The sequence below is a fragment of the Polistes fuscatus genome, unplaced genomic scaffold (genome assembly GCF_010416935.1).
Source record: "Polistes fuscatus isolate 324 unplaced genomic scaffold, CU_Pfus_HIC Scaffold8, whole genome shotgun sequence".
Taxonomy (NCBI): Eukaryota; Metazoa; Arthropoda; class Insecta; order Hymenoptera; family Vespidae; genus Polistes; species Polistes fuscatus.
This window is the reverse complement of record NW_025113162.1, coordinates 4,460,368-4,486,585: the sequence shown is the minus strand read 5'-3', so window position 1 is coordinate 4,486,585 and position 26,218 is coordinate 4,460,368. Positions and strand designations below refer to the sequence as shown.

Sequence of the window (26,218 nt, the reverse complement as noted above, 5' to 3'; positions counted from 1 at the left end):
ACGTATTCACGTTTTTCGCTACATAGTAAATTCGTATGATCGGCCGACTCTCTCGTTATTATTTCGCGTGTGTCACATTCTTCCTTTCCCTCTCCCTTTTCCTATTTCTCTCTTCCTTTCTATCTCTTTTTCTCTTTCTCTCTCTTTCTCTTTCTGTCTATCTGTCTGTTTCTTTCTTCTCTCTCTCTCTCTCTTCTCTCTCTCTCTCTTTCCCTCCCTCTCTCTCTCTCCCTTTCCTATCTCTTTCTATCTGTCTGTTATCTCTCTTTTCTCGTCTTCCGTGCCATCCTTCGAAGAAAATCTATCGGAGAAACGAAGAGTGTTCGAGTCTTCCACGAAGTACGAAGAAGAAGCCTTCTTCTCACAGCATCCGGTTGCTCCTTCGTTTTCTTTTGCCCCAACCTTGACGAGGACTTTTTTAGATTACTACTTGGATCTCGATCGATGCGGAAGGCGGCGTTGAGGTGTGAGTATATGTATACTTTTCGTATCTAGTGTCACGTGACCATGTTTGTTGTTGCGATCTCTTTCTGTTTTTCTATCTCTAGCCGCCAAGTGATTACACACTTATTTTCGTGTTCCTTCGTGTCGCTTCGTATTCGCGATATTTCTTTTTTTATACTAGACGGTATATTTATTATCGACGATAACGATTATTCTTGTTATTTACGATCATCTTTCTCTGTTTTTTCTCTCTCTCTCTCTCTCTTTCTCTCTCCTCTCTTTCTCTTTCGATTAACATAGGATCGATTCTATCACTTCTCTTATGTATTTCGATAATTATAATCTAAAATTCGACCATCATTCGATTGGCAATCGTTAAGCAATATAATCTTGGCAAGTTTGGCGCCATATTTACACGTCCCGAATGTTAATCTTCAAGTTCTTTAATAATGATGGTATATATCAACGAAATTTTAATTAATATTCATCGACTAAATTACCAACGATGAAGAATCAACGTAACAGGATCGTTGGAAAAAAGTAAACTTGTTAAAAGGTGAACGGTGAAAATGATCGGTGTTAATTTTATGTAACTAACATTATGTATATATATATATATATGAATATTGCGTTATGCATACAAGACAATTATAGAATAATAATAATAATAATAACATTATGTACTATCGTATCGAGGAATGCGGACATATTATCGAGAAGCAATGATTCTTTGTTCCTGCTAGAGAGACTTAGTCTGCGAAAGTATCGATAATAAGTTGAAGTTCTTGTCCGATCGACACGGACGTTGCACTTTTGTGAGTGAGAGGGCATAAGAGAAAAAGAGAGAGAGAGAGAAAGAGAGAGAAAAGTGTTCACGTCTTTTCCAAGAATGAACTTCAACATCGAAATCCTTTAATAGGATTTAGATTTGGATTTGTCCGACATATTTCCATTCATATGTTAGTCACCTTCTCATTATATTCCTTTTTAGTGAACAGATCAGACAATACAATAATCTCAAAGAGATTACAAAAAGTTCTCATACCTGTCTGTAATATAACTGGAAATCTTTCAATGGGATCTGAATACGTTTCAATTTTAATTCATACTTTTAATTTCTTTCGCGTTAATTCATTTTTGTGTAAATAATCAAGCAGGAAAAATTATAAAACGTTCTCGTATGTGTATACACGTATAGGATGTTCAAAAATGGTTCAAATCACATACGTATACTACGATTGAAATGAAATAGATGAAAAAGTTAATATAAAATTAGGTCGGAATATAAATTATTAAAAAGATATGTTCTTTTTAATTTATATATATATATATCGTGGCAATTATTAGAAATATTACAAAATATTTCCATTTGCGAGAATGCAGACTTCCATTCGTCGAATTATCGATTGCTGAACTTTTGTAAATATTTCAACTCTATCAATAATATTAAATTGATTATGAATACATTCCCAAAGTTTCTATCTTCTAATTCTATCGTATTTTTATACGCACATGCTTTTTATATTATCGACGAAATATTGCAAGCTATGTTTTGAATAATTTTCATATTTGTATCGTTATAAAACGTGTTTATTCGTAAATTTTATTAATTCCCAATGAATTTATGGTAATTATCGACCATAGTTTATTTTGAATTTAACTTATAGTATATACTTCAGTCATTATTATTCTCTCAACGAAAGTATAAAAGCGATTGTAATACAACATATTTTGGAAGTAGATCGTTATATTCGTATAAACTCGTATAAATTCGTATAAATTCGTATAAATTCGTATAAAATTCGTAAAAGAAAAAAACATTACTTTCGATTAATAAACCGGTATCCAGGAACGAACACGAACAACCGATACCAGCTTCTATTATCGACTTATAACGAACGCACGTTTTTATTCATAAAATCGGATGGAAATGGGAGAATATTTTTATTATAGTATATCTTTTTTATTTTTCCCGTTTGCGTACGCAATTTCAAGAAAATATCTATGAGGAGTAAAAGGGAGTCAAAAATTTCCGGTTAGATCGTTGTGTATTATCTTTCGCACCGGTTCGATTCACGTTTTATATTAAGGTCACGAGAATGCAACGAATCTCTTCCGCCATTGGTCGCGTCGGTTACGCCATTCGCACGTTACTCGTTCGATACGTTTCTATCGATTACATCGAACACGATCTCTTTGTAACAAAAAAAAAAGGAAAAAAAATGATAAAATAAAAATAAAGACAAAAAAGAAAATATTAAAAAAAAAAAAATAGTAAAATGCAAGAGGCGTATAAAAAAATGTGTTCACATATACACGTAAAAATCGAATATACATACATATGTATTTTATGTATAGTGTATTACTCTTCATCGCAATATTGGTACGCGTAAATTGAAATAGGAATAGCGCGAAATTTAATTAACGACTTGAATTCAACAATAAAAAAAAAGGAAATAGATAGATAGAGAGAGAAAAATAAAAATAGAAACGAAGATGTCAAATTCGCTTTTTCTTGTATTCTATATTAAACAATGAATAGAAATTTCGAGATGCACATACCTTGAGAAGCCTTATCCAAAGATCGATGGGTGGGTTGGGATGATTTCGCGAGAGAACGAGAAGACCGGGTCTCTGGAGTCTCTCGAAACGCCGATATCCGTCTTTCTGTTCACAACTGCTCGACGTATCCGTGATGACGGTGTGCGCGTGTTTTACCCACGTGCAACGGCTGCTCGAGAACTCAAGAGACCTGGCTTGCTTTCTAGCCTATCCGCATTCCTAAGCGATTCTCTCCGAATCCTCCTACTATATGTTTCTTCGTCTTCGCATCTTTATCCTACGTCTAAATCTCATTTTTCGACCGGGAACAGATGTGGACAACATTACGCACATTTTGTATTGTCCTATATTAAATAAGATACGAATTTAGAAATCATTGAAGTATTTATAATATATTTAAATTATTCATGATTTGCAGTTAATATATTTTTTTGTTTTCAAGTGCTAGATTATATTATTTGAGCGAGTATTTGTTTTAATTGTACGATATTTTAATTAGAAATGTTGTTTTACTTTTTTATATTCAACGATATTTTGTCAATTTAATATTATACGTAAGATGCATAAAATAATAGATTTAACTTCTTCCTTGACATTTATAAACTGCAGATAATATTATTTTGTACTACGAAAGAAGTTCAAAAGTAAATAAGACTATCGAAGAACACGGCGAGGTTGTTCCACAGTTATTCTACTTCTCGGTTCCTTTGTTTCATTAATTCATACAACAAAAGAGCATACCTGGGCGAGTCACAAGTAGTGGGCGGAATAAACAGAAACACAGTTACTGTGTGTAAATTGGTAGCGCATATTTTGTTCGTCGTCTTTTCTCCGATGCAAATCTCTTTTTTATTATTATCTTTATTGTTATCTTTTTTTTCTTTTTTTTACTTTAGGAACAAAATATACGGTTCGACGAATGTTGCTAAACTAACAATAAGCATAATTTTATTTAAAAACTTGTAATTGTCTGAATCTTTTGATATGTGTGCTGAAAAGCATGAAATAATCTTAAATAAAAGAATATAAGGGGGGCAAAGAAAAAAGATGACTTTTTTATCTTTCATCCCTCGGCCGAAAGTTGATAGATAAAAGAAAATTCTATCCTTGATAAATACGTCATCATACGAAGGACACCGTCGATAACCACCACCGTCGTCACGACTTTTTCGAAGAATACCCTCGATTCTTTTTCGCCACGTTAAAGCGTACTTTTCTTTCTGCTCGGGTTCCTCGCGAAGCGAAGCGACGTTTGCCTTGTTAGCAGTTTGAAACTTCGTTTCGCAAGTTCGTTAAATGCATTCGCGTCCGCGCCCGTTAGTCAGGTGAATTAATGTCCACAGAATTCGTAGATTATACTTGGGATCGTAAAATATTTCAACGAATTGTTTTGTTAATGGTCGAATTGTTATTTGTTTTCCTTGACAATTTCTATTTTAAATAGAATGAATTCATTATTTTTAGAGTAAAAAAATAAAAAAACAAGAAATTATAGAAATAGGAAAAATATTAACTTTAGGAAAAACAAAATTATGTGCCGTTTACGAGAGAGAAGAATATTTTTTAATTGTTTATATTTATCTTATTTAAATTAATAAGTAGGATTTATATATAATATTCTGTTAAAATAATTTGTATTGTATATTTTTTCTTATTAAAGCAAATTTTATATGTTATGTATTTACATATATATAATAGAACATTTTAAATATTATATTTTATTGATTAAACTTTGTTTAATGATTATACGTATACATACGTAGTTAAAATAATTATATTCCAACGTTTATATCAAAACGTTTCTAAATGCAAAAATTGTTAAACGAGTAAGTAAACCTACTATCGTTTTACTCATAGCTTACTGATCTAATCGACGTCGTTTTAATTTATCTTAATGTTCGTAGGAAATAAGAGAAATTTTAATATTTTCAAGGATCTTACGGAAAAACGTCAATTTTATTCTAACGTAACGATGCAAAATTAAAATACGAAAGTTGCGAAAGAAATTTGATCTTTTTTAATATTATTCAATTTATTTCGAGGAAAAACTGGATACCGAACGAATCGCGGAAACTAGTTTATTTCGAAAGTAGACCGAAGTATTTACATTTAAACGTATCGAAATAAAATATACATTTTTTTTTTGTTTTGTTTTGTTTTCATTTCGTTTTGCGCTAAAAAAGTATAGTAGTAGTTTTTGTTTTGTTTTGTTTTGTTTTGTTAAATACCAACACACGTTATATTTTGAGTAAACATTGATTTAAACGCATTTAGGTTTATTTTTGAATTTTCACGTTCAATAATATCGATCATATTTTATAGTGTTGAAAGATATCTGTTATCAGAATAATTTATTTACTATATTGTAGGATACTCGTGGGATTAAGGATGTTTCTCTTAGCTCTGAATTATGGTCTCCTGCGACTATCGGAGAGCAATAGAAGGAATTTCCAAAGCAGTTACGAGCGTGCAAACATTTTAACCTACTCGCTAATACTCCAAGAAATTGCTTCGTTCTACAGACAAATATTTCTCTCTCTCTCTCTCTCTCTCTCTCTCTCTCTCTCTTTCTCTCTTTATTTCTCTATTTCGCGTTTTAACCAATTTTATTTACTGCAGAAAAATTCAAATAAGGATTTGTTTAAATACTAACTATCATGTCGCGGTGTTCTCGTATTTTTTAGCTTTCTCGTAGAATCTTATACAAATACTTATAAAAATCAAAAGAGTTAACTTTTTATTGTTCAATCTAGTCGCCCCTCTTCAAAAAAAAAAGAAACAGAAGAAAGAAAGATCGCGCAAATTTTCTCTTTCTTTCTCGTTGGATTGTTCTTACTTAGATACTCCGATTAACAAACCCGCGAAAAGATTTGTTCGATTAAACAATGTTAGATTTCTTTACCGTGTACATTTGTAGAAAGCAAAAATTGGAACTAATCCAAACTCGATTCTATTCTTTCGACTATCGACCGCTGTCCTTGGACGTAGAAATGGACCAGTAGGTATGTACTACCAAGTATATAAACTTACGTATATACATATATATTTAGTTCATCGTTCTGCGTTTCGTTGATGATACATATAATACTAAGTCGTTAATAGTTAACAACTCTACCTTGGCTCGTTGGAATATGTGAAATGTATTTAAAGTTCTATCTTAACGAACAAGCCGAACAACGATGAGGCCGGTTTCTACCGTACCGCGTATTACATTCTCTTTCTTCCTCTTTCTTCTTCTCCTTCTCCTTCTCCTTCTCCCTCTCTTTATATTTTGCTTTCTCATGCAGCACGAGAATGCGTCTGTTACGTTAGAACGTCGTCCGTGACCCTAGCAGCTTCCTGTTACGAGAAAAGTCTTCACACCCGCTCATTTTCTCTTCATTTCTTTTCCAACCTGTATATTCCTCTCCTCTGTCTTTTTATTTTTCTTTCTCACTGTATTCCTTTTTTTTTCGTCATTTCCATTTTGAAGATTTAAAAACCGTATCCTCGAAGATAAGATCATTTTCCTTTTTTTCTTTATGGGTTTATGGGGAACGACCTATGTGGATGGTCTGTATCTACTTATCTCTCCTTTAAATCGACACTTTTCTTCTAATTTTGTTATTTCTTTTTCTTTCTTATTAAATCTTGTTATCCTTTACGACGACGTATATATTACGTTATGGCGAGAATAAAACGATGATAGGGGATGAAAATTCATCGTTTGAAGATTTTTTTCTACGATCTTGGCAAAGCTTTTCTCAATCTCTAATCTTAGATTATGATAGGGAAGAAGATTACCGATACTTTATTGTTGGTTTAAAGTGAAATAAAATGATTTTTTTTTTTTGCGAGTAGCAATCGATTTGTTTTTAACGAATCGTTGTACGTGACCAATAATATATATCTGTTTTCGTTTCGCGTCAGCATGGAAAAATTCACTCAGAGATTTAAGCTCCTACAAGGCATCACGGTCACGTATGTGCTCTATATAAACTAAATCCTTCGGGATGGAACAGAGTGACTCGACCCATGGGTACGGTAAAAATCCTATTAATCGTCTAAATTATTATTCTATCGTTTTCTGACGTTGATAACTGGTATTATATTCATCTCGAATCTTTTCTTTTCAAAGTGTGAATTACGCTTCAGCGAGCTCGCTCGTTGTTCCATTCGATTTAAAGTATCGTTTTCTCGTGACTTTTTTCCGTTTGAAATTATAACGAATGGTTTGGATTAAATCAAAGAATTAATTCTTATTGCGGAAAATAAAAGAATCAAATAATATATCGATTATATTTCTATTTCAATTCTATCTATTTTTTAAAACGATTCTTTATATGTATATATATATATATACGTGATATATTATATGTTAATGTAAACGAGGAAAATATCTCTTTGATAATATTTTAATTAAACAGCTTTTAAAAAACATTCCACTGCTTGATTTACATTCATCCCATCAGGATGATTATTTTTTTGTAATTCTTCATATTCCATTGAAATGTCCGAAAAATAAATCTTTAGTAAAAATTGTTTGAAGATTTATCTTCCAATGTGATATTTATTTTCTCCAGTATATTTACATTTATTATCGTTTTTCTTAATCAGATTTTCTATTCATTACAAATCATGCAGTAAAGCGATAGGTTTGCTTTCGAAATAGTCGCAATTACTGCTTACCAGCCGAATCTTTCGATCGATAAAGGTTAATCCCTTGGATGTAACCTCAGCTTGTCGGTGATACGAAAAGCGTCGTTTGCACAACCACCTGTTCTCGCGTAATCTATTATCAGAATTAATTTCTATTCCTTTTATTTCGAGACACTAATCAATTTTTGACTCTTAAATCCGTCCTTTCATTTTCGCCTTTCTTTTTCTTTACCTTTTCTTTTTGTTCGTCCGTTTGAAATCCACGTTAATAATTTTCTTTTAGATTGTATTCTCATACTTGTATATAACTAATTTCTATAACAACGTTGTGGGAATTTTTATTAAAATGTAATGACATTTATTGCGGGTCACAGAACAATTATTCATAAACTCGGCGGGCGAAAATTGATGAAATATGAACAAATTTTATTTTTAGAAAACGCGAAATATATTTTACAAACTAACAGTCAGATTTTTATAAAATGTATAAAATAAATAAAAAAAACATACGTTCTATAATCAAAGATTGAAACAAATTGTGTTATAAATTTGACGCGTCTAAATGAGAAAAAATTTTATCGAAAGTATTTTTAACTGTGTACCGTTTAATAGGAACAAAATTGTGGTCTTATAAAAAAAAAAAAAAAAAAAAAAGAAGAAAGAAGAACAAAAATATATATACTTTATTCAAACATAACGTAGAAGTCCTACGCAAAAGTTATTAATAAATGACCCACCTTTTTACGTAAGCCTAGCGGTAAAGTTATTTATACCTTGTCTCACGCGTAGAATACGTTAATCGATTCTAAAAGGAAATTAATTGACCAGTATTCTTAATGAAAATAATAAAAAATCAAAGGGCATTTAATATAAAACACAATTTCGAAATTTTCTTATTTATAGTATACACCTCGTTTATTTTCTCAAGACTGATTATCTCATTGGTCTTAGGTATAATATATACATTACGACTAGAGTAATATCATTTTGTATACTAAGATATTATTTACATAAGGTTTACATACGTGTACACGTGTAAACTGGAACATACGTTAAATCTACAAGGACTATACAAATGGAAAGACGCAAAGGGCCTTGGATTATTACCCTCTGAGAGGATCTCGGCCTCGTTCGTTTTCATTTGTGCGCTCACGTCGAAAGTCCATATTCGTTACGACGAGGCGTCGGCAAATGGAACTTTGAGAGAGCGAAAGGAGGAAGAGGAAAGAGGAATATAAAAAAAAAAAGAAATAAAAAAACGAAAGGTTAGAAAAGAGAGGAGATAGAGAGATAAAGAGTTAGAGAAATAGATAGGGATAGTGATAGAGATAGAAAAAAAGAATGAACAGAATATGCAGGGTGACCCTTTTGTCCTGAAATTAAAAAGGGACTCGGGATTGGTGTGGACGCAGAGGCTGCAGTCGGTCATCCTCGCTTTTTCGGCTTTGGAAAAGGCTACTGAGAGGGAAACCCGTTCACGAGAGAAAGAGGATAAGTACGGGCTCGAATTTAATTCACTTCTCTGAGCGAACGACAGTGAGTTCTCTCTCTCTCTCTCTCTCTCTCTCTCTTTCTCGTTTTATCTTTTATCTTCTTTTCTCTTCATCGCAACTCGAGAGAGTAGAGTTAGAAGGGAGAAGGTCAGGCCGCGAATGCAATTTTCTCCGAGGCACGAAGTAGGGTGTTCTCCCTCAATCCCTCCCCTATCTGTCTCCCCCTCTCCCCCCTTTCTCTCTTTCTTCCGAAAGTTATCGAACGATCGACTCGCTCTTACGACGTGAGTCCTTTTCCCGGAAGCTGACTCGAACGAAGATCCGTTCAAACATACCGATAATACGAATAGTCGTTCTTGTCTTCTACTTTTTCTCTTTGTCTTTAACTCTTTTTCCTTTCTTTTTATTTCCAACCAAAGTTGCTTTCGACTAGCGCGAAAATTACGTTAAGCTTCAACGATTCTTCGAAATAAGTATTCGAACTACTACCGTGTGTATTTTCTTTTTCTTCTTTTTATTCCTTCATTTTTTCTTTTTTTTTCTTTTATTTTTTTTTTATGACTTTTTCTTTCCTCGCAAATCTCTTCTCTATTTTATCTTTTCTTTCTTTATTTCGTTATTCTTCTTCTACTCGTGTTTGTTATACACAACGTTTTCCTTCGTCAAGAATTTAACTATCAATTACAGTTAGAAAGTAACTTTATTAATCAAAGATATCTTATGTTAGAAACTTTGCAATTGTCGGTAGGAAGTAGTATTTGGGTGAACATTTTCAGGACGTAGGGTTTGCGCGGTAAACCAACTTGACTTTTTCCCAATAGTTTGAAATTTCGGTTAGATCAATGCATGAAGTGTAATTAAACGAGTATGACAATGAACTACTATGCGCGTGTCTTTTAGATGCATCCAAATTTTTTGTACTTACGCTAACGTTGTTTGCTTTTTGTCTCTTTTTTATTAACCGATGTTTTCTTTAGTTTCTTGTATTATTATTATTTATTATTTTTTTTTTTCAAATATAATATTTAAGCTCTGTACATTTTATATCTCATATCGGAAAAGTACTTCCACGCGTTTCCGACCTAATTCCATTCCTTTTTCCTCGGCACTCGTTAGACTTAATCCATTGTACGGAACAGGATTTACATCTTTAGCGAGAGAACATGGGAATTTGGAGTGGGTATTGACTTACCGAAGTAGTACGTCCTAGTCTCTCTCTTTCTCTCTCTCTCTCTCTTTCTCTCTCGAAGTACTATATACGTATCTTCGTTGACACAACTTCGTAATTAAAGTAATCGAGAGAGGTTATTTCTGTGGAGCGAATACAAATGATCTCTCATAACAGAGAATACTCCTACTCATGGAATGTAATATCTGCCGGGTAATTATTACATTACTCGTTTAACGAGTAGCCCTTTGATGCGAACAACAACATGCGTGTTGTACCTGCTATAATACATACATCATCTTGAACAATATCATATTTTAGTGAACTTTGCAATCCCCCTGATTTCACATTTTTTTTTTCTATCTCCCCATATTTTGCGTATCCTCCTCGAAATATTACATTCGGTCAATTTTCTTCCTTATTTTTTTATTTAAAAAAGAAAAAGAAAGAAATGATACAATTAAGATTGGTCGTGCGAGATATTTAAAAAAGTTTCAAGATGATATTACGTTTTACATTTGTTTTTCCAAAAAAGTCATAATTTTCTTATTAATTCCTACCGTACCATAGAAGTAATAATATCTGTAATAGAAATGCGAGTTTCGAGTTGTTGACTTAACGACTACTTGCTAAAGTAGTACAACGTATAATTGACCAAATACTCGCACACATTCGTTACTAATAGAACTTTAGAATCTAATTTGAAGAGATAAGACGATAAAGTTAAGTTATTTGTATGTATTTATAGGATGATTATATGCTCGCGCTCCAATTTGTTATCGCATTCGTCGTCGTGTATAAGTCGTTAAAGAATATTTTATTTATCACGTGATAACATAATACTCATTGAAATATTCGCTATTCTGATAAGATTACGGGTCGAATTTTGATTCCACATTTTGAGAGTTAATAGGACTTTGAAAATTGTTTCGAGAAAAGATTGTGATGCGGGAGTGATGTAATGCAATTATTAACACTAACAAAATCAATGTAAACGGTTGTGCTGTAATCGGCTTATCCGGTTCTTTCCGCAATTAACTTGCCTCGATATCGCATCGTATTTATCGAAAAATATACTCGGTGTTCCTAAAGTACGTATTCAAATTTTATTATCGAATTTTGTTTTAATGCAGTATTTATAGAAGAATATTCTCTTAAAAGCCGTAGCTCTGAAATTGCACAAAAAATCTATATTATGATATTTATTTAAAATTAAATTATTAATCAATAATAGAATCAGAATAATGTAACTTTTGCATCGTCGATAAGAAAAATATCGTATTTTGCTTTATCTATAAAATTCATAAATGAACAGACTCGTTAATCGTTAATCGGACGAGTCACCGCGACGATGTTCATCAAAGTGCCAACGCGAGATAAAAGATAATCGCAAAGATTTTTCTTCGACAAAGAACGACGCGGAGAAAGAGGTGGATGAGGAGGAGGAGGAGGAGGAGGAAAAAGAGGGAGCATTACGATTATTCCCGTCTATTCTTCTTTATTGCAGATCGGCGTTGGTAGGTCGACAAAGTGATCGCCAAGTGGAACGAAGAGAAGGAAAAAGAGAGAAAGAGGAAGAGGAGGGTGTTCAGCTTCGAACAAAGTATCAAATAGAAGAAAGAGGGAAAGGAATCTCTCTTTCTCTCTCTCTCTCTTTCTCTCTCTCATAATCATGACTGGCTCCGGAAAGGACGACAGATCTGTTGTAGCGAGATCTTAGGTCGATCTATCGATCAAGGCAAAGACAATCGAGATCGACGTAATGTTAGCTGTTAAGACGAGATCGGAAGTGGTCGGTTACGATTCGAGAAGATAAATTGATCTTATCTCGCGAGATATACGTACACTTATACACAGAATATATATATATATACACGTACGTATATAGAGAGAGAGAGATACGTCTTGCAAAATCTTGCAAAAAAGAAAAAGGAAGAAAAAATAGAAACAAGAAGAAGAAGAAGGAGAAGAAGAAGCTTAAATATCAACGTTGTGTCTGGTGTTTTATCCGAGGAAAAAAGAAGGGATTAAATTGGTGCGTGCGTACGCGCGCGCGCGCGCTTGTTTTGTCGTGCTGTTTCGCACGCGAAGTTAACGGGGGACCGAAGTCAAAGGCGGCCGACACTGTGGAGGGTACTTAACGAGCAAGGCGAGCCGCTGACGGCTCAGTCGTCGTCGGCGGACGGTTCGCGTAGGAGCAGGTGTTTTTTTTCCTCATTCTTCTCTAGATTAATTCCTCTTCCTCCTCTACTTTCTTATCGTATCGCTCCCCTCCTCGTAGTTTTCCTCCTAATTCTCTTTGGTTAGTTTTGTTCCCCTTCTTCTTTTCTTAAGCGGGATTTTCCCATCGCATATCTTTTTCTATTTCCTCGTTACTCTCGTCTTCTTCTTTCTTCTTCTTTATTTTCCTCCTCCTCCTCTTCTTCTCTAGCCCCAATTGACATTCCATATGCATCGCAATCGACACTGACACAAGACTAACGTCAACGTGGTTCCTTCGTTGTGGCGACGGTGCTCGGCCTTCGTGTTGTCGGTGGCAGTGGTGGGTGGTGGTGGTGTTGGTGGAGGAGGATATCGGTGGATAAAAGTGTTAAGGTGAAGTTGAAATCATTTTCGTCGTCGTCGTCGTCGTCGTCGTCGTCATCATCATCATTATCATCGTTATCGTCATCGGTTACCGCGCTGGTCGTGGAGCTGATTTTACCGCTGCTGCTACTATAGCAAAAGTGTTTTGTAGTGCTACTAGTGTTATATCGGTGGAGTGACAGCGACGAGCTATCATGTGTACTCGAAGGATTTTTGGACTTGCGTGTCTGGCTCTCCTGGTGACTCTTCGCGACAGAGTCGGAGCTTATACCAATCAGTGGGCTGCTCACATCGAAGGAGGACCGGAAGTAGCTAGAAAGGTTGCCGAGGATCATGGCTTTCAATATCTTGCTGAGGTGAGTCTAATTTGATTAATTTTTTTCTTCTTCTTCTTCTTCTTATTATTATTATTAGTATCATACGTTATTTATCGTTGATAAAGGAAATGTTCGAAATAATACGTTTGCATTATGAAACGTGCTATAATTTTGCATCTTTTCTTTGTTTTCCCGTTGATATCGTGCTGATAATTACGGGAACTTCACAAAGTTGTTCGTGTATCTACAAACTTCTTATTTCTGTGTTCATCCGTGACGTCTAATGACAGTAGTTAATATCTTCGATCATGAAAGAGCATCTAAATTACATTTCTTCGAGCATAAAATCAGTATCGAGCTACTATAATTTTGATATTATCACGAAACAATACTTTACTAGTGTAGTATACCTTTTTACGTTATTACAACGTGTTTAAATAATTTCAATTGAATTGCTTGGTCGTTAGCAAGTTAGGTGAAAAAAATAATAAATGTAAGGTAAAAAATGACGAGGATGTGAAAGAAATGTAAGTGGTTGTTAGATGATTAGATTATTGCGATCGAAGTGGAAGCATTCAAAGGTGAATCGTGTTAATAGCTTTTGCGCTATAAGCTCGGTGTTTAATTAATTCCAATTGCAAAGGTCGCCCCCCTTTTTTTTCTTTTATTTAATCTTTATTCTTCAATGAGAATCTGTTATTAGGATCAATCGAGTTTCCAAGATTGATGCGTTTATCTCGGCGTTTATCTCGCAACCATTCCACAGAATTTTCTCTTTATCCTTTAAAAGGTAGCTTATTTTCGAAAATTACTCGAACCTACCTCGTGCTACGATCTTCGATAATCTCACAAAGAATGATAATAGCGGAAATGTTTTCTTTCTCTCTTTCTTTCTTTCTCTCTTTCTCTCTCTTTATCATTTCTTGAATCAACCTGTATCTCGGAAAAACATTATCGATTTATGATCTCGAATTTGCCGATACAAAGACGACGCGCCTCTTTCGCAAATCGAATCGTTCTCTGTATGCGGAACGGATCCTTCAAAGTTCGATTTCAGCGAGAAATATCACGTTCGGTAATCGTGTGGTTTTCGATCAAAGAGTCAGTAGGATAGAGAAGTATACATATATAGAGAGAGAGAGAAAGAGAGAGAGAGAGAGAGATTCTTATTCGCGAATCAAAGTTCCTTCACGCTACGTTCGCCTTTTACATCGTGACATGCAATATCGTTAGGAGTTTCTTCTAGTTTCATCTTTGAAATTTAACAAAAATATATTTATTTTTTCTTTATTTTTATTTTTGAAACGTAATCAAGATTTTATCCACAAAATTGTTTTCTTTTATATATTGTTTGTTGTATTCTGTTATATTTGATTTATCTTCTTGATAATTCGTACGATTGTCCAAAAATACGAACATTTGATCGTAGATTAGTTCATGTTCTAAATGTAATGAGAAATGTTGAATATTAACTTTGTATGTTGTTATCATCGAAACGACGTAACTCGTTTTTTTTTCTCTCTCTCTCTCTCGTTTACGTCGTACTGTATTTATCTATTGTACATTTATAAATGCGAAGTTAAGTTGTACAGGTAATAACCATATATAGTTGATCTTCGAGATAAGTGATGTTCAAGGAAAATGTTTTTTTTTTTTTTTTTCGTTGCAATTTTATTATTCGTGTCTTTTTTTTCCTGTTTCCGCTATATAATAATTTATCTTCGCGTATACCTTGCATTTTTATTTTTTTTTCTTTCTCACATATCTACACGATAATCTTAATTGTCTTTTTGTTATAGTCATAGATTTACATTAGTATTGGTCGTTTCCTTTTTTTTTAAAGGACGTTTTCTTTGAAATAGTTTTGAAAAATTGTACGATAAGAACCACAAAGGTGGTTTCGACGATAAACTCGTCCTTGCTTTTTCGTCGAGATAATAAAATATATGGTAGCTTATCTACCGAAACGAAGAGTAGTAGTCTTTTTCGAAGTAGTTGACTTGGTCGGCACAAATCTCGTTCACCTGTTCGTTGACCGTGAAGGACATTGTTCCACTCACACATTCAACGACGAAGACGGAAATTAACCTTCGAAGCCAATCTCCTTTCCTTCCTTCATCATGGTAGTAACTCGAACTCCATAGAATTTACGAGGGAAAACTTTTCTTTTGTTTCTTACCCATAAAAAAATATCGAATTAGGTTAATCATTATTGAAGATCGAGAAAAGCAAAATTTCGTTAGAATTTTATTTTCTTTTTTTTTTTTTTGTTTAAAAACGTGACGAAAGAATCGGATAATCAATTCACGAGCGACGAGTGTACAAGTATGGAAGTATTTATAATTACGTACGAGAATGCAACGTGATCCGAAATTTTTGCAATGTTTTTCGCATTTAGACTTACGAGTTATGTCACGACAAATTGCATTTTCCTTGAGTATCAAGCGCAAAAGTCATTTCCGTCGACTGTTACCTGACTGTAATTACATGACTCTTTGTAGGATTATCAAGGAAAACATGTAATAATAAGAGCAATTAAAATGACAGATACTAATACATTAGCACACGTATGTAAATAACGATGATTCGTCTAGTATTTCTCCAACTAGAAATCTATTGAGTAAGAAAAGAGTTGATGATCATAAAATTGTCTTTAGTCTTGTATATATATATATATATATTTATATAATAGTTTTTTTTAACGTAAAATACATGATTCAAAATGAATGATGCTCGAACAAATACGTTCAGAAATGATGTTTCATATAGATAATCATCGATAAACGTGTTATAATCTATTATAATGTATAATTAATTAGCTCGTTACATAATCAACGTATTTAATTTACCATTTGCGACGTACGATTTAATATCGTTTTATTTTTCCTTTTAATCAAAATAACTTATTAGTTATCGGAATAAGAAGACATACATAGTTTTCACAATTGTGCAACTGATAAGATTCGCACAATTGTGAGCATGTTATTACGAAAAACATGGAGAAATATTTCCCTTTTTTTTATCCCGGTATCTCCGGGAGAAAATCATTACGATAAATCATGCGGATCCGGTTATTCCCGCGTTTATCTTTGATAAGAACACGCGTTTAACTTCATTTCGAAGAAATGTTATTGTATATTTATTTGAAACTTTCGCTTGATACTCGTAGGAATGATCGAATAAATATTAACAATTTTATTTTTCATATTCGAACTAGCTTTACATTGGCTTAATCAATCAATCAATAATATTAATATTTAATAAAAATCTTGTTAATTAAAAATCTATGGGAATACGATTGATCTCAAAATGTGTAAATTCTTTCGTTTTAATTATTCTCCATGAATCGAATAATTAATTTATTCTAACATATTGACAATAATGATATCATATTTAATTTAATAATACAATGGACATTAATGAAGTCGTGCATTGTTAAAATAATGTTGCTAACGTAATTACTCTATGAACGAAAATATGGCAAACTGTTGCGTAATGAAAGATTCTGGAATGAACTTATGAATTTGTTATATTTTCCGTCTTTACGCGTTGTGACTAAAGTTCAATGTTCAACAAAAAAATTACTAACTAATATTTACGTTACGTAATTACTTTTTTTCAATTATCTAAATAATACTTATATACGTAATTATTAACTTTTATACTTATATTAATATGAGTTATTGCTCGTCAAAGAAATTTTTTTATAAGAAAAAATCAGCTTTGGGAAAAGTATGCTTTTTGTTAATACTTTCGTACATTATTATTGATGCTTTTTATCGAGTAATAATTAGTAAATTCGAAAAAGTATTGTAATTTTTATATCGAAAATAAGATGAAAATATAATTACTGACTTTTGACTGAACATGGACGATGTGCTCGTTGTTTTTTCTTTTTGTCTATTTCTTTCTATCTCTCTTTTTATCGTACGAATTTTATTATACTATAAAAGTAGTTAATAAACTAGTCAAGTTAGTGTAGAAAAGATCGACGATAATATTCTAACAACGGGGATGGAAGATTATCTTACTGATGCAAATCTCAACGTTCGCATTATCGAGCGTCTAGCTGATCGATTAAAAACCGAATGCCTTTGACCTATATTCCGAATCCAAAGATCATTGAAATTGCAATATCGTATGGAAATATCGATGTGTGCATAGTAGTTATGCATAACGAAGATGTATTTCTACTTACGTGTCCTGTTCTCCGAAACATCATTTATCGTCAAATGTTTTTATAGTTGATTCATGTTGATTATGAATTCTGAGAAAAATGATGGTATTTAAAAAGGTATATGAAAAAAAAAAAAAGAAATGGAGTTACGAAAAGTGTTAATAAAATGAATAATTTGAATTATGAGTCATTCATTCACGACGAATAAAAATAAGCGTTACGAATGCATTGCTAACAATTGGATATATATTGTTAAGAACACGTGAAAGTGACACCAATTTTTTTTTAACGATTATCAAACACTTTAGCTCGATGATGAAAACATTTAACGTGTTCTTTATCGTTCGTATTTACGTTAGAAAATAATAACGGAATTCAAATGTAGAACGAAAGATCAATTTTACTCGTGGCCAATTTTCGAACGGTGCGTCATTGGATCCCACGAATTTACAGATGATAGAATAATCTCTAAATATACCGATTCTAAAACTCTACAAAGAGAAGATTTTTCTTGCGAAACTAAGAGTAATCTATCAGCTAAATCGCATTAAATGGTAAATGTTTCGTCAGTAGTGTACTATAAAATTTTCTATAAATCTTTCTTCCCTGTAACTTCTGGAATTTCGTTAAAGTTTCGACGTAAAAAAGTCTGAAGAAGAAAAAGCCTGTCGTTTAAATATTTTATGTTAATATATTCTGACCTTTAATCAAAAATTCCATGCCGAAGGTTCATTCTTTGTTAAATTATACATAAGATTATCCGTGACATTATTTAGTAATATCACGCTCATTGTATTTCCTTTTCGTATTATATAGATCGTTGAGAAACTATTTGGAAAATATACTAACAAAAAAATAAAAAAGAGATTACGATAGTTGTTGGTAGAACATAAAAATCTCGGTAGAAGGCAAAGAAACTAATTGTAAGTCGTACATATAGAGCGTGTGTGTAAACACGAGGATGTTAAACGTTTCGCGGTTGCCATAATCGATGGTTGTATGCATTCGTGCTTTAAAGCTAGTTACTGTAGAGTTCACTCGTAAAAGCACGTTAGAAGAAACAGGCTCGTTAAACGCGAACCGTGCTAGTATCGTTCACTTTATTCCACGTACATATATTCATTTGTCAGCATCCAGTAAACGTTTATTTCCGTTATCAATTTGTACCCATTATTGCGACTTTAAAATATGATTTACGATATTTATGATACAGCACGATTGAAATGAGAACAAATTTGACGTTTATGCGACGCTTTTCTTTTTCTTTCTCTTTTTGTGATTTCTCTTTTTCAAATTTAACGTATTCATATTTTTTCGAATTTTCGCGAGAACAAAAATTGGAAACAGATATTTGTTCGTGCGTATAACAATTTTTTATTCTTCCGTTTATTAGTTCAAGCTCGTTTCCTTTACGATTAAAAAAAAAAAAAAAGAAAAGTAGGAACATTTAGATAGTTTTTTTATTATTTATCAAATCGTCATTACGACACAGTCTGATGCTCGCATCAGACGATATGCATGGCCGATCTTCTCTATCTCCTTCCCACCTCCTCTCTTCTCATTTCCGAGCTCTGACATCAGTTAAATTCTTACGAACGCGATATATTCGAATCGAAGTATAATTATTCGTTGAATAGCAAAAACTGGGGGAAATGAGATTGGAACTCGCTGAGGCTATCGAGTTCATGCTATCGTATAAATAAATAATCGATCGCACGAATAAACGAAAATACAGTGACGCGAATATCGAATAGAAATCTTCGATATAAAATGAATTAAATTAATGGTGTATACGAACTGACTGATTTTGGTTAGATTCGAAAAAGCCCTATGGTAAATTTTGTTTTTTTTCTTTTTTTGTAATTTTCCAACGAAATACAAAATTTCTTTTCTCTCCCTCTGTTGCTCTATTTTTCTTTTTTCTTTTTTAGAGTTAGAAATTTTGGACGCAGAGATAAATAGAGAGAGAGAGAGAGAGAGAGAGAGGAATTTTGTATGCAACAGCGACTTTACTTTATTATTCAGCAAATGTAATCGAATAAACCTGGGCTAGAACGAGAATTGATTGACTTCAGATCGAATTGCTAGCAGTTTTATTTAACTCGTACACAAGCTGGCCCATTTTGAAAAGTTGATAGTAGTGATTGGGTTGGGAAAGAGGAAGAGAAGAGTATAGGTAATAAATTAAAGGCAACTCGCTTTATTCTATTTTAAAACGAGTGTACACTTCGACAAGTTTCCATTCAATCTCGGAGTGGTATTCTACGATCATACACGTACTGAATAATTTCAAGAACAAAATTCCGACTGAACGTACATTATTGGTATTGATATCGATTTATTATCGTACGAGCTGTAAAAGGGGTTCTTTTTAATTTGAAGAAAAATCTGCCAGCGTAACATTTTTATTTGCTTTTTTAATTTTTTTTTGGTAAAAAAAAAACATAGAACACTTTTATAACATAATTGGACGTTAGGTATCGCACGAATTAAATTTTATTAACGAAATATATATATATATTTTTTTTTTTTATTTAAACTTGAACATTTTTAATTATACCTGGTACATCAAATGGAGAAATATCAAATATCGATGAAAAACATTTGAAGTTATTTACAAATATTTAAACATGGAATTGAAAATGAGGTAAAATTGGCCACGCAAAATTATACGAAAGTAATACGTGAAAGCATTAATAATAATAATTATACTTTTCTTAAAGTTTATTTTTCTCATTAAAAATTTGTTTTTACGAACAATAATTATTCACTCACGATCAAAGTCAGATCAGCATAAATGTTAATTAATAATACTTTTTATTGAACGTATACGATATGATTTGTTTTTGGAAGGAATACAGATTATAACTCGACTGTAAAGGCTAAAACTGCAGCTAGAGAAATGCTTGTAAAGTCGTGTGCTTTTCCGTGCAATGAATCGTCCTCGTCATCATCGTCATCGTCATCGTCTTCGTCGCTCGAAAGCGTGACGAAGGGGTTGCCTCGATGTACCATGCACTCGAGTAGAAGTGCAGTTCGAACGATCCATGCTTTCGTGCAAAGCGTTACACAAAAGAGCATCGTCTACCTCCCCACCCCCTATTCCTATCCAAAGCTACCCCATTCGTATATTTGTAAGTCGCTCCACCCTTACCACTTTTAAAGAGAGAGAGAGAAAGAGAAAGAGAGAAAACGCAGTGCGTTAAGTGAACACTCGAGTTGGAACTAAACGTACCCTTTGTCTTTTACGGTTTCTTAGGTGCCCTCGAGAGATCAAGCGATCGAGCTGGAACAGACTGAAACTCAAAGTACGTTTCTCTGCCTCTTCGCCGACCAAGAGATTTTCTCCCTTCTCCTCTTCCCCCTCCCCCCCTCTCCCTCATTCCTCCCTTACTCTTCTTTTCCACAATACCATACTCAACGTTTCCTTCCATCCTCTTTTTCGAACAGCCAACTAGTATCCAAGACTTTCTACTCCCCCCTTTTTAACTTCTGATCAAGAAAAGTAGCTTTTTAAAAGTTCAACATATGTATATAAGTATTTACGTACATATGTATCTAAGAATGTAAATATTATACGTGACTTTTACAATTATTTATAAAATCAAAAATGTTTGACTGAAATTAGTATGAGTGGTTTGAAAAATATAATATTATTGTATATTATTATAGATATTTATCAATATTATCGTAATTTGAAATAATTTTTATTTAGATTTTAAACGCTTTTAAAAGATAATTCAAATATATATTTATATGTTTATTATAGGAGTGACAAGTTTCGTGCGAGATTTTCCGGGTTGTCGAGATTTGTACGTGTCAATGAATGAAAGAGAAAAACAGAGAGAGAGAGAAAGAAAGAAAGAATAAATTGACAGAGATGGAAAGACAGGAAGAGAGAAAATGTACAGACGGAAATACAGTAGCGTTGTTCGGTTTGAACGTGCATATTCATAGCACTTCTTGTGGATTGTAACATCGTGAACATCGAACCGCAGTTCTCGTTGTATTTTAACTACCGTAGAAATACCTGAGCATCTCTACTCTTCCAGGTAGAGAAAAGTGTTCTCGACCGTTCTTATTCTTTTCTTCGTTCGAGAACCGGCCGTTGTCGTATCCTTCGGAAATGTCTACCTAAATACCTACACCTTTATTTTTCTACCTCTATGTGCTCATTCAATACGTAGAAATCTTTCGACGCAACAGCGAGAGTTGCTTTTATTATACGATCACCCTCCTCGTTTTCTCCATCTTCTGTATTTTCCTCTCTTCTTCCTATTTCTTTTCCTTTTTTATCTTTTTTTTTTATCTTTTTTTTTTTGAGGGGTATTTCCTATTCTTTCCTATTCTTCTTTCTTCCCAGTGATTCCATAACGGATTTTTCTTCGTGCTCGAAATATTATATATATCGATAAATAATAAGGATGAGAAAGGAAAATATTAGAAAAGAATTTGTAATAAAATTTTTCTATTAAAATTCGTATGATTAAATAAGTAAATAAATAAATAAATACATACATGGAGAGACAAAATAAATATGCGTACAATATCGTATAAGAGAGAAGTAACGGAACGTTTATTGAGGTGTTTAGTTGGTAATGTCAATTGTGATTTTATTTTTTTTTTTTTTTTTTGTATTTGTGCATATCTCCTCCCATCAGAGTTGATGCGCAACGTCGAAACGTGAATCAACGCGAGACGTGAGCTGAATAAAATCTATCGTCGAAAGTTCACTGTCTCTCGGGCTGAATTAATATATGTATTTTATGTACGCTTACCTTATTCCTTCTTAGAACATATGACTTTGAACCAAGCATCAAAATGATAAACGCTATCGTGTTACAAGTTCGTCGACCTATCGTAATAAAAAAATTTCATCGAAGTTCGTTTCTCTCTCTCTCTCGATTTATATCGAGAAATATTTTAATTAAATAAATAATATCCAACGGATTGTAAAATTAATTTCATTTCGAATATTACAAACAAACACAGAAACCTGTGCAATTTTATAAATAATTCATAAATGTTTTATAACGTATATTCAACAAAATTTTATATAACGAAGCGTATAATATTTGCAAGTATTTTTAATGCGTATACGCGCGCGCGCACGAAGTTTGTGGTTAAAGGGAATAAGGTACTCTAAATTGTAAATGATCTTAAGTAGTCTGATGCAAAGCAATAAAAAATGTAGACATATTTTTACGACATGATTCGATAAAAGCCGCACCCTATATATGCGTTTTACGTAGGTAGTTATAGTTGTTAAAGGTTGGTGTTAACATTATCTCATCGATCTTTGCTATAAAAAAAAAAAAAAAATTGAGCAGACGTCAGTGTCTACGTTTTCTTCGTGCTATGACTCACAGATCATTGCACGAAGTGGTTTTTGCCTACGCGATCAACCCGTTGTCTAACAAAGTAGGAATTTAGATAAGATATACAGCATAAATGCGCGTAGCAACTTTCATTAATTTTTCAGAATAAAATACACGAATATAGAATAATGTAAATTTAATGGTCGTTTCATAAATTAAACAAAAAAGAAATATAACATTGTCGTTCGTTTAATCATATTAAACAAAACAGAAATGCAAACAATTCTCAAAATTATGATCGTCCTTGTAGATATTAGCGAAAAGAAACGCTATCGTGTTCCAGATTTCGAGTACCACTTTAAACTATCGTTTGAAACGAAGCAACGAGACGAGGATTGGAAGAGCAAACAGACTTTTATCTTATCGGGAATATTCAAATGCATAGTTAAAAACGTAAAATCGATTTCACAAAAAATAAGGCTACATTTTTTTCTCCAGAACCCGGAAAGAAGAATACAAAAGTTTTCGAGATATTTAATCAGGTTAATTTTTTCCGTTTTCTTTTTTCTTTTTTTTTTTCTTTAGTTTACTTTTTATTATTATGCGAAGAACGATGCAATTGAGACTTAGATAATTGGTTATATTTTCTCTTTTTGTATCAAATAAATTGATAAAAAACAAATGTATGAGATTTCAGAATTACGTTTGATACTCATAGAATTAACATGTTGAGAAAGAAACAATAGCTTTAGTTTACCGTTGTCCCTCATTGGAAACAATAATCCGTAATCGTACCCAATAATAGAATCATATTTTCGGAGATAACAATATTGGCGATGCAATTTGCTTGGAATATCAAAATTTCGCGAATAATATTTGATGAAAGCTATCGAGGATAACGATCACGATGATATTGGGAATAAGAAGGAACCATTTATGATTCTAAAAATAATATAAATATGAATACTGTTGAGTGAAAAATGATCGCGCGTGTTAAAATATAAAGTAAATTTCTATGACTTATCGAACTATATTTTTCCTTTTTTTTTTTAATTTAACGTTCACCCCCGTATTATCGAAACGAGTCTCGCAATTATAGTTCATTCGGATAGAAAAATTCTCGCCATGGAAAATTAATCATTCATACGCGATATAATTAAAATAGGCGTCATTTGTTTCCCCTCTCGATTAATCACAGTTCAATTAGCCATATATTTCAGTTTGTCCTTTATAAACCGAAAATAACGTAATGAAATATAACGTCATAAATGCCAAGAGAAAACGAATGCGGCCGGGTGCATATAATTCAATTGATATATACACAGATAGATATACATATATATGTGTGTGTACATATATGCATACACATATAAATACATAAATACGTGGTATTTTTAAACGAGGCTCAATATTCAGAAGCATACATTAACGCTCATGATAAATAAACAGGAATCCCTTCAGGGTATACAATACGTAGGGCATCATATAAAGTGACAATCAATTGGAAATTGTTTTATCAGCGCTATTCGCAAATTTAGTTTGCATCGTAATATTTTTCAATCAAATTTTTCGCACAATCGTATATATGAAACAACACCTAATGTTAAATATCACAATATCTCAACAATTAAATAACATATGATAACGTTAATCATGCAAAATATTTCTTTCTTTATAGAAGATAATCGTACTAATATTTTAACTCCCGTTGGAAGTTGTACAATTTTTTAACGGGCAATTTAATTAATATCTTCAATGGAAAAATGTCTGATAACATTGATTTCCTTTTTATTTTTTTAAATAATTAATTATCTGTTTAGTTTTTTCTTTTTTTTTTTTCATTTTCGGCATTTAAATACATATCTATCTTATTATTCTTGTATTACGAATGGGTGAAATCCGTCTGGAGAAACAAAAGACCAAAACCGTATGCTGTTAACTCTAGAGTGGCGCTAAATAGATGCAACCACTTTGGTAGTATTAAATAAGTAACTCGAACCTCCCGTAAGAGGGAGAGTAGAAAAGAAAATAAAAAGAAAAATATCACTTTAGAAATGTTTCATAATTCTAAAATATATTTCTACGTAGATATACGAATTTGAAAATATTGATTATATTAAATTGACAATGAAGTTACGAATACTCTCATCTAACTGTTCACTATTACATATACATAACGTATTGATGACAAATTTGTTTTATTTTTGGACGTTTCATTACTATTTCATTTCAATACTATTGTTTCCTCGTCAAATTGAAGTGTCAATGGCCACAGGATGTTCGTTCTATTTTCTCTTGAGGGTAATTCCACCTTCCCTACGGTATATTTTAATCCACACGAATCGACATTTAGATGTGACGAAACGTTCAAGCAAATCTGCGGGAGAGCTTCGTGTCTGGAAAGATTCTTTGGGTAGAGACTTTGCCTCGTTGGTGAGTGCGACGAGGACAACGAACAGAATCTCATGAGGAAGAGTGTGTGTGAGATAAAGAAAGAGAGAGAGAACGTGAAAGGGTGAAGAGGGAGGAAGGAGAGGGGGGTATAAGAGTAGAAGAGAAAAGGAAAGAGAGAGGTCGATCGCCGAGGAGAAGAGTAGTTTGACCGGTCGGAATTGTCTACTCTTTTCTACTCTCTGGTAGCACGTATAAAGTGACTTTCAGGTGTTCATCCTGGGATAGATCGAACTCTTCTTCGATTTGACGACATAACGCTCGAGAAGTGGAAAGGAAAAAGATCGTATCTTTGTTCATTTTTCCTCTAACCCGAATTACTTTTCGGACTACCACCATCCTCATATTATCAAGTTTCTTTCAGATTTTCTTTGAAAAATACGATTGATAAAGCTTTTTACTTTAAAAATATACAAATATATGTCGTAGAATATTTGTATGAAATATTTTAATCCATTGTGTTGTGAAACGTGAAAAAAATCTCTTTTGAGTAAAATGAAAGAAAATATTAAAATGATAAGAGTTATCGATTTTTTTTTTTCAATGATTTCTGTCAACGTTTTATATGCATGTGAGACTCGTTACCAATAAGTTGTCGTATCCCTTCACTCGTACGAATGGGGTCAAGTACGTATATATATAACCACGGTTTCAGATTTATTATATTATATATCTTGATCATTAATGCGTATGCAACTAGTGTAGAAAATATCTTACAATATTTTGATCAAAATTATAATCAACGGTGTATTATTAGAAGACTATGGGGCAAGGGGGGGAGGAATTGGTAGAAGAGCGGATAATTTTTGTAAAGATCAGAAGGAATTAAATAAGATAAAATCATCGGTATTTTTTAATTATCTCTGTCAATTTTCTTATCAATTATATCTTATCACAAATCTTCAATGAGCAGCTATTTGAGCTCGAATGTTCGGCGGCTTCGTACGCTAACCTTGCACTTGAGTTCCCATATGCCATTTGCCACGCATCAATTGCAGAACTTAACTTCGCGAAGTACGAAGACGTGCGTCACGAGAGTGCAATTACCTACTTCCGGCGCGCAT

General features: G+C 32.9%; 1 protein-coding gene across 3 annotated transcripts in view; it reads left to right on the top strand.

Annotated features, from left to right (window-relative positions):
- Positions 1–200: 200 nt before the first annotated feature.
- LOC122524951 (furin-like protease 1) overlaps positions 201–26,218 on the top strand; it is a 181,234-nt gene continuing 155,216 nt past the window's right edge. For 2 of the 3 annotated variants that reach the window (XM_043647473.1, XM_043647472.1), the window contains exons 1-2: positions 201–466; positions 11,813–13,247. In XM_043647473.1, coding sequence (XP_043503408.1) covers positions 13,086–13,247 — 162 coding nt within the window. In that variant the 5' untranslated portion in view covers positions 201–466; positions 11,813–13,085. The remainder of the gene's footprint in view (positions 467–11,812; positions 13,248–26,218) is intronic. The other variant, XM_043647471.1, reaches the window with a different exon arrangement.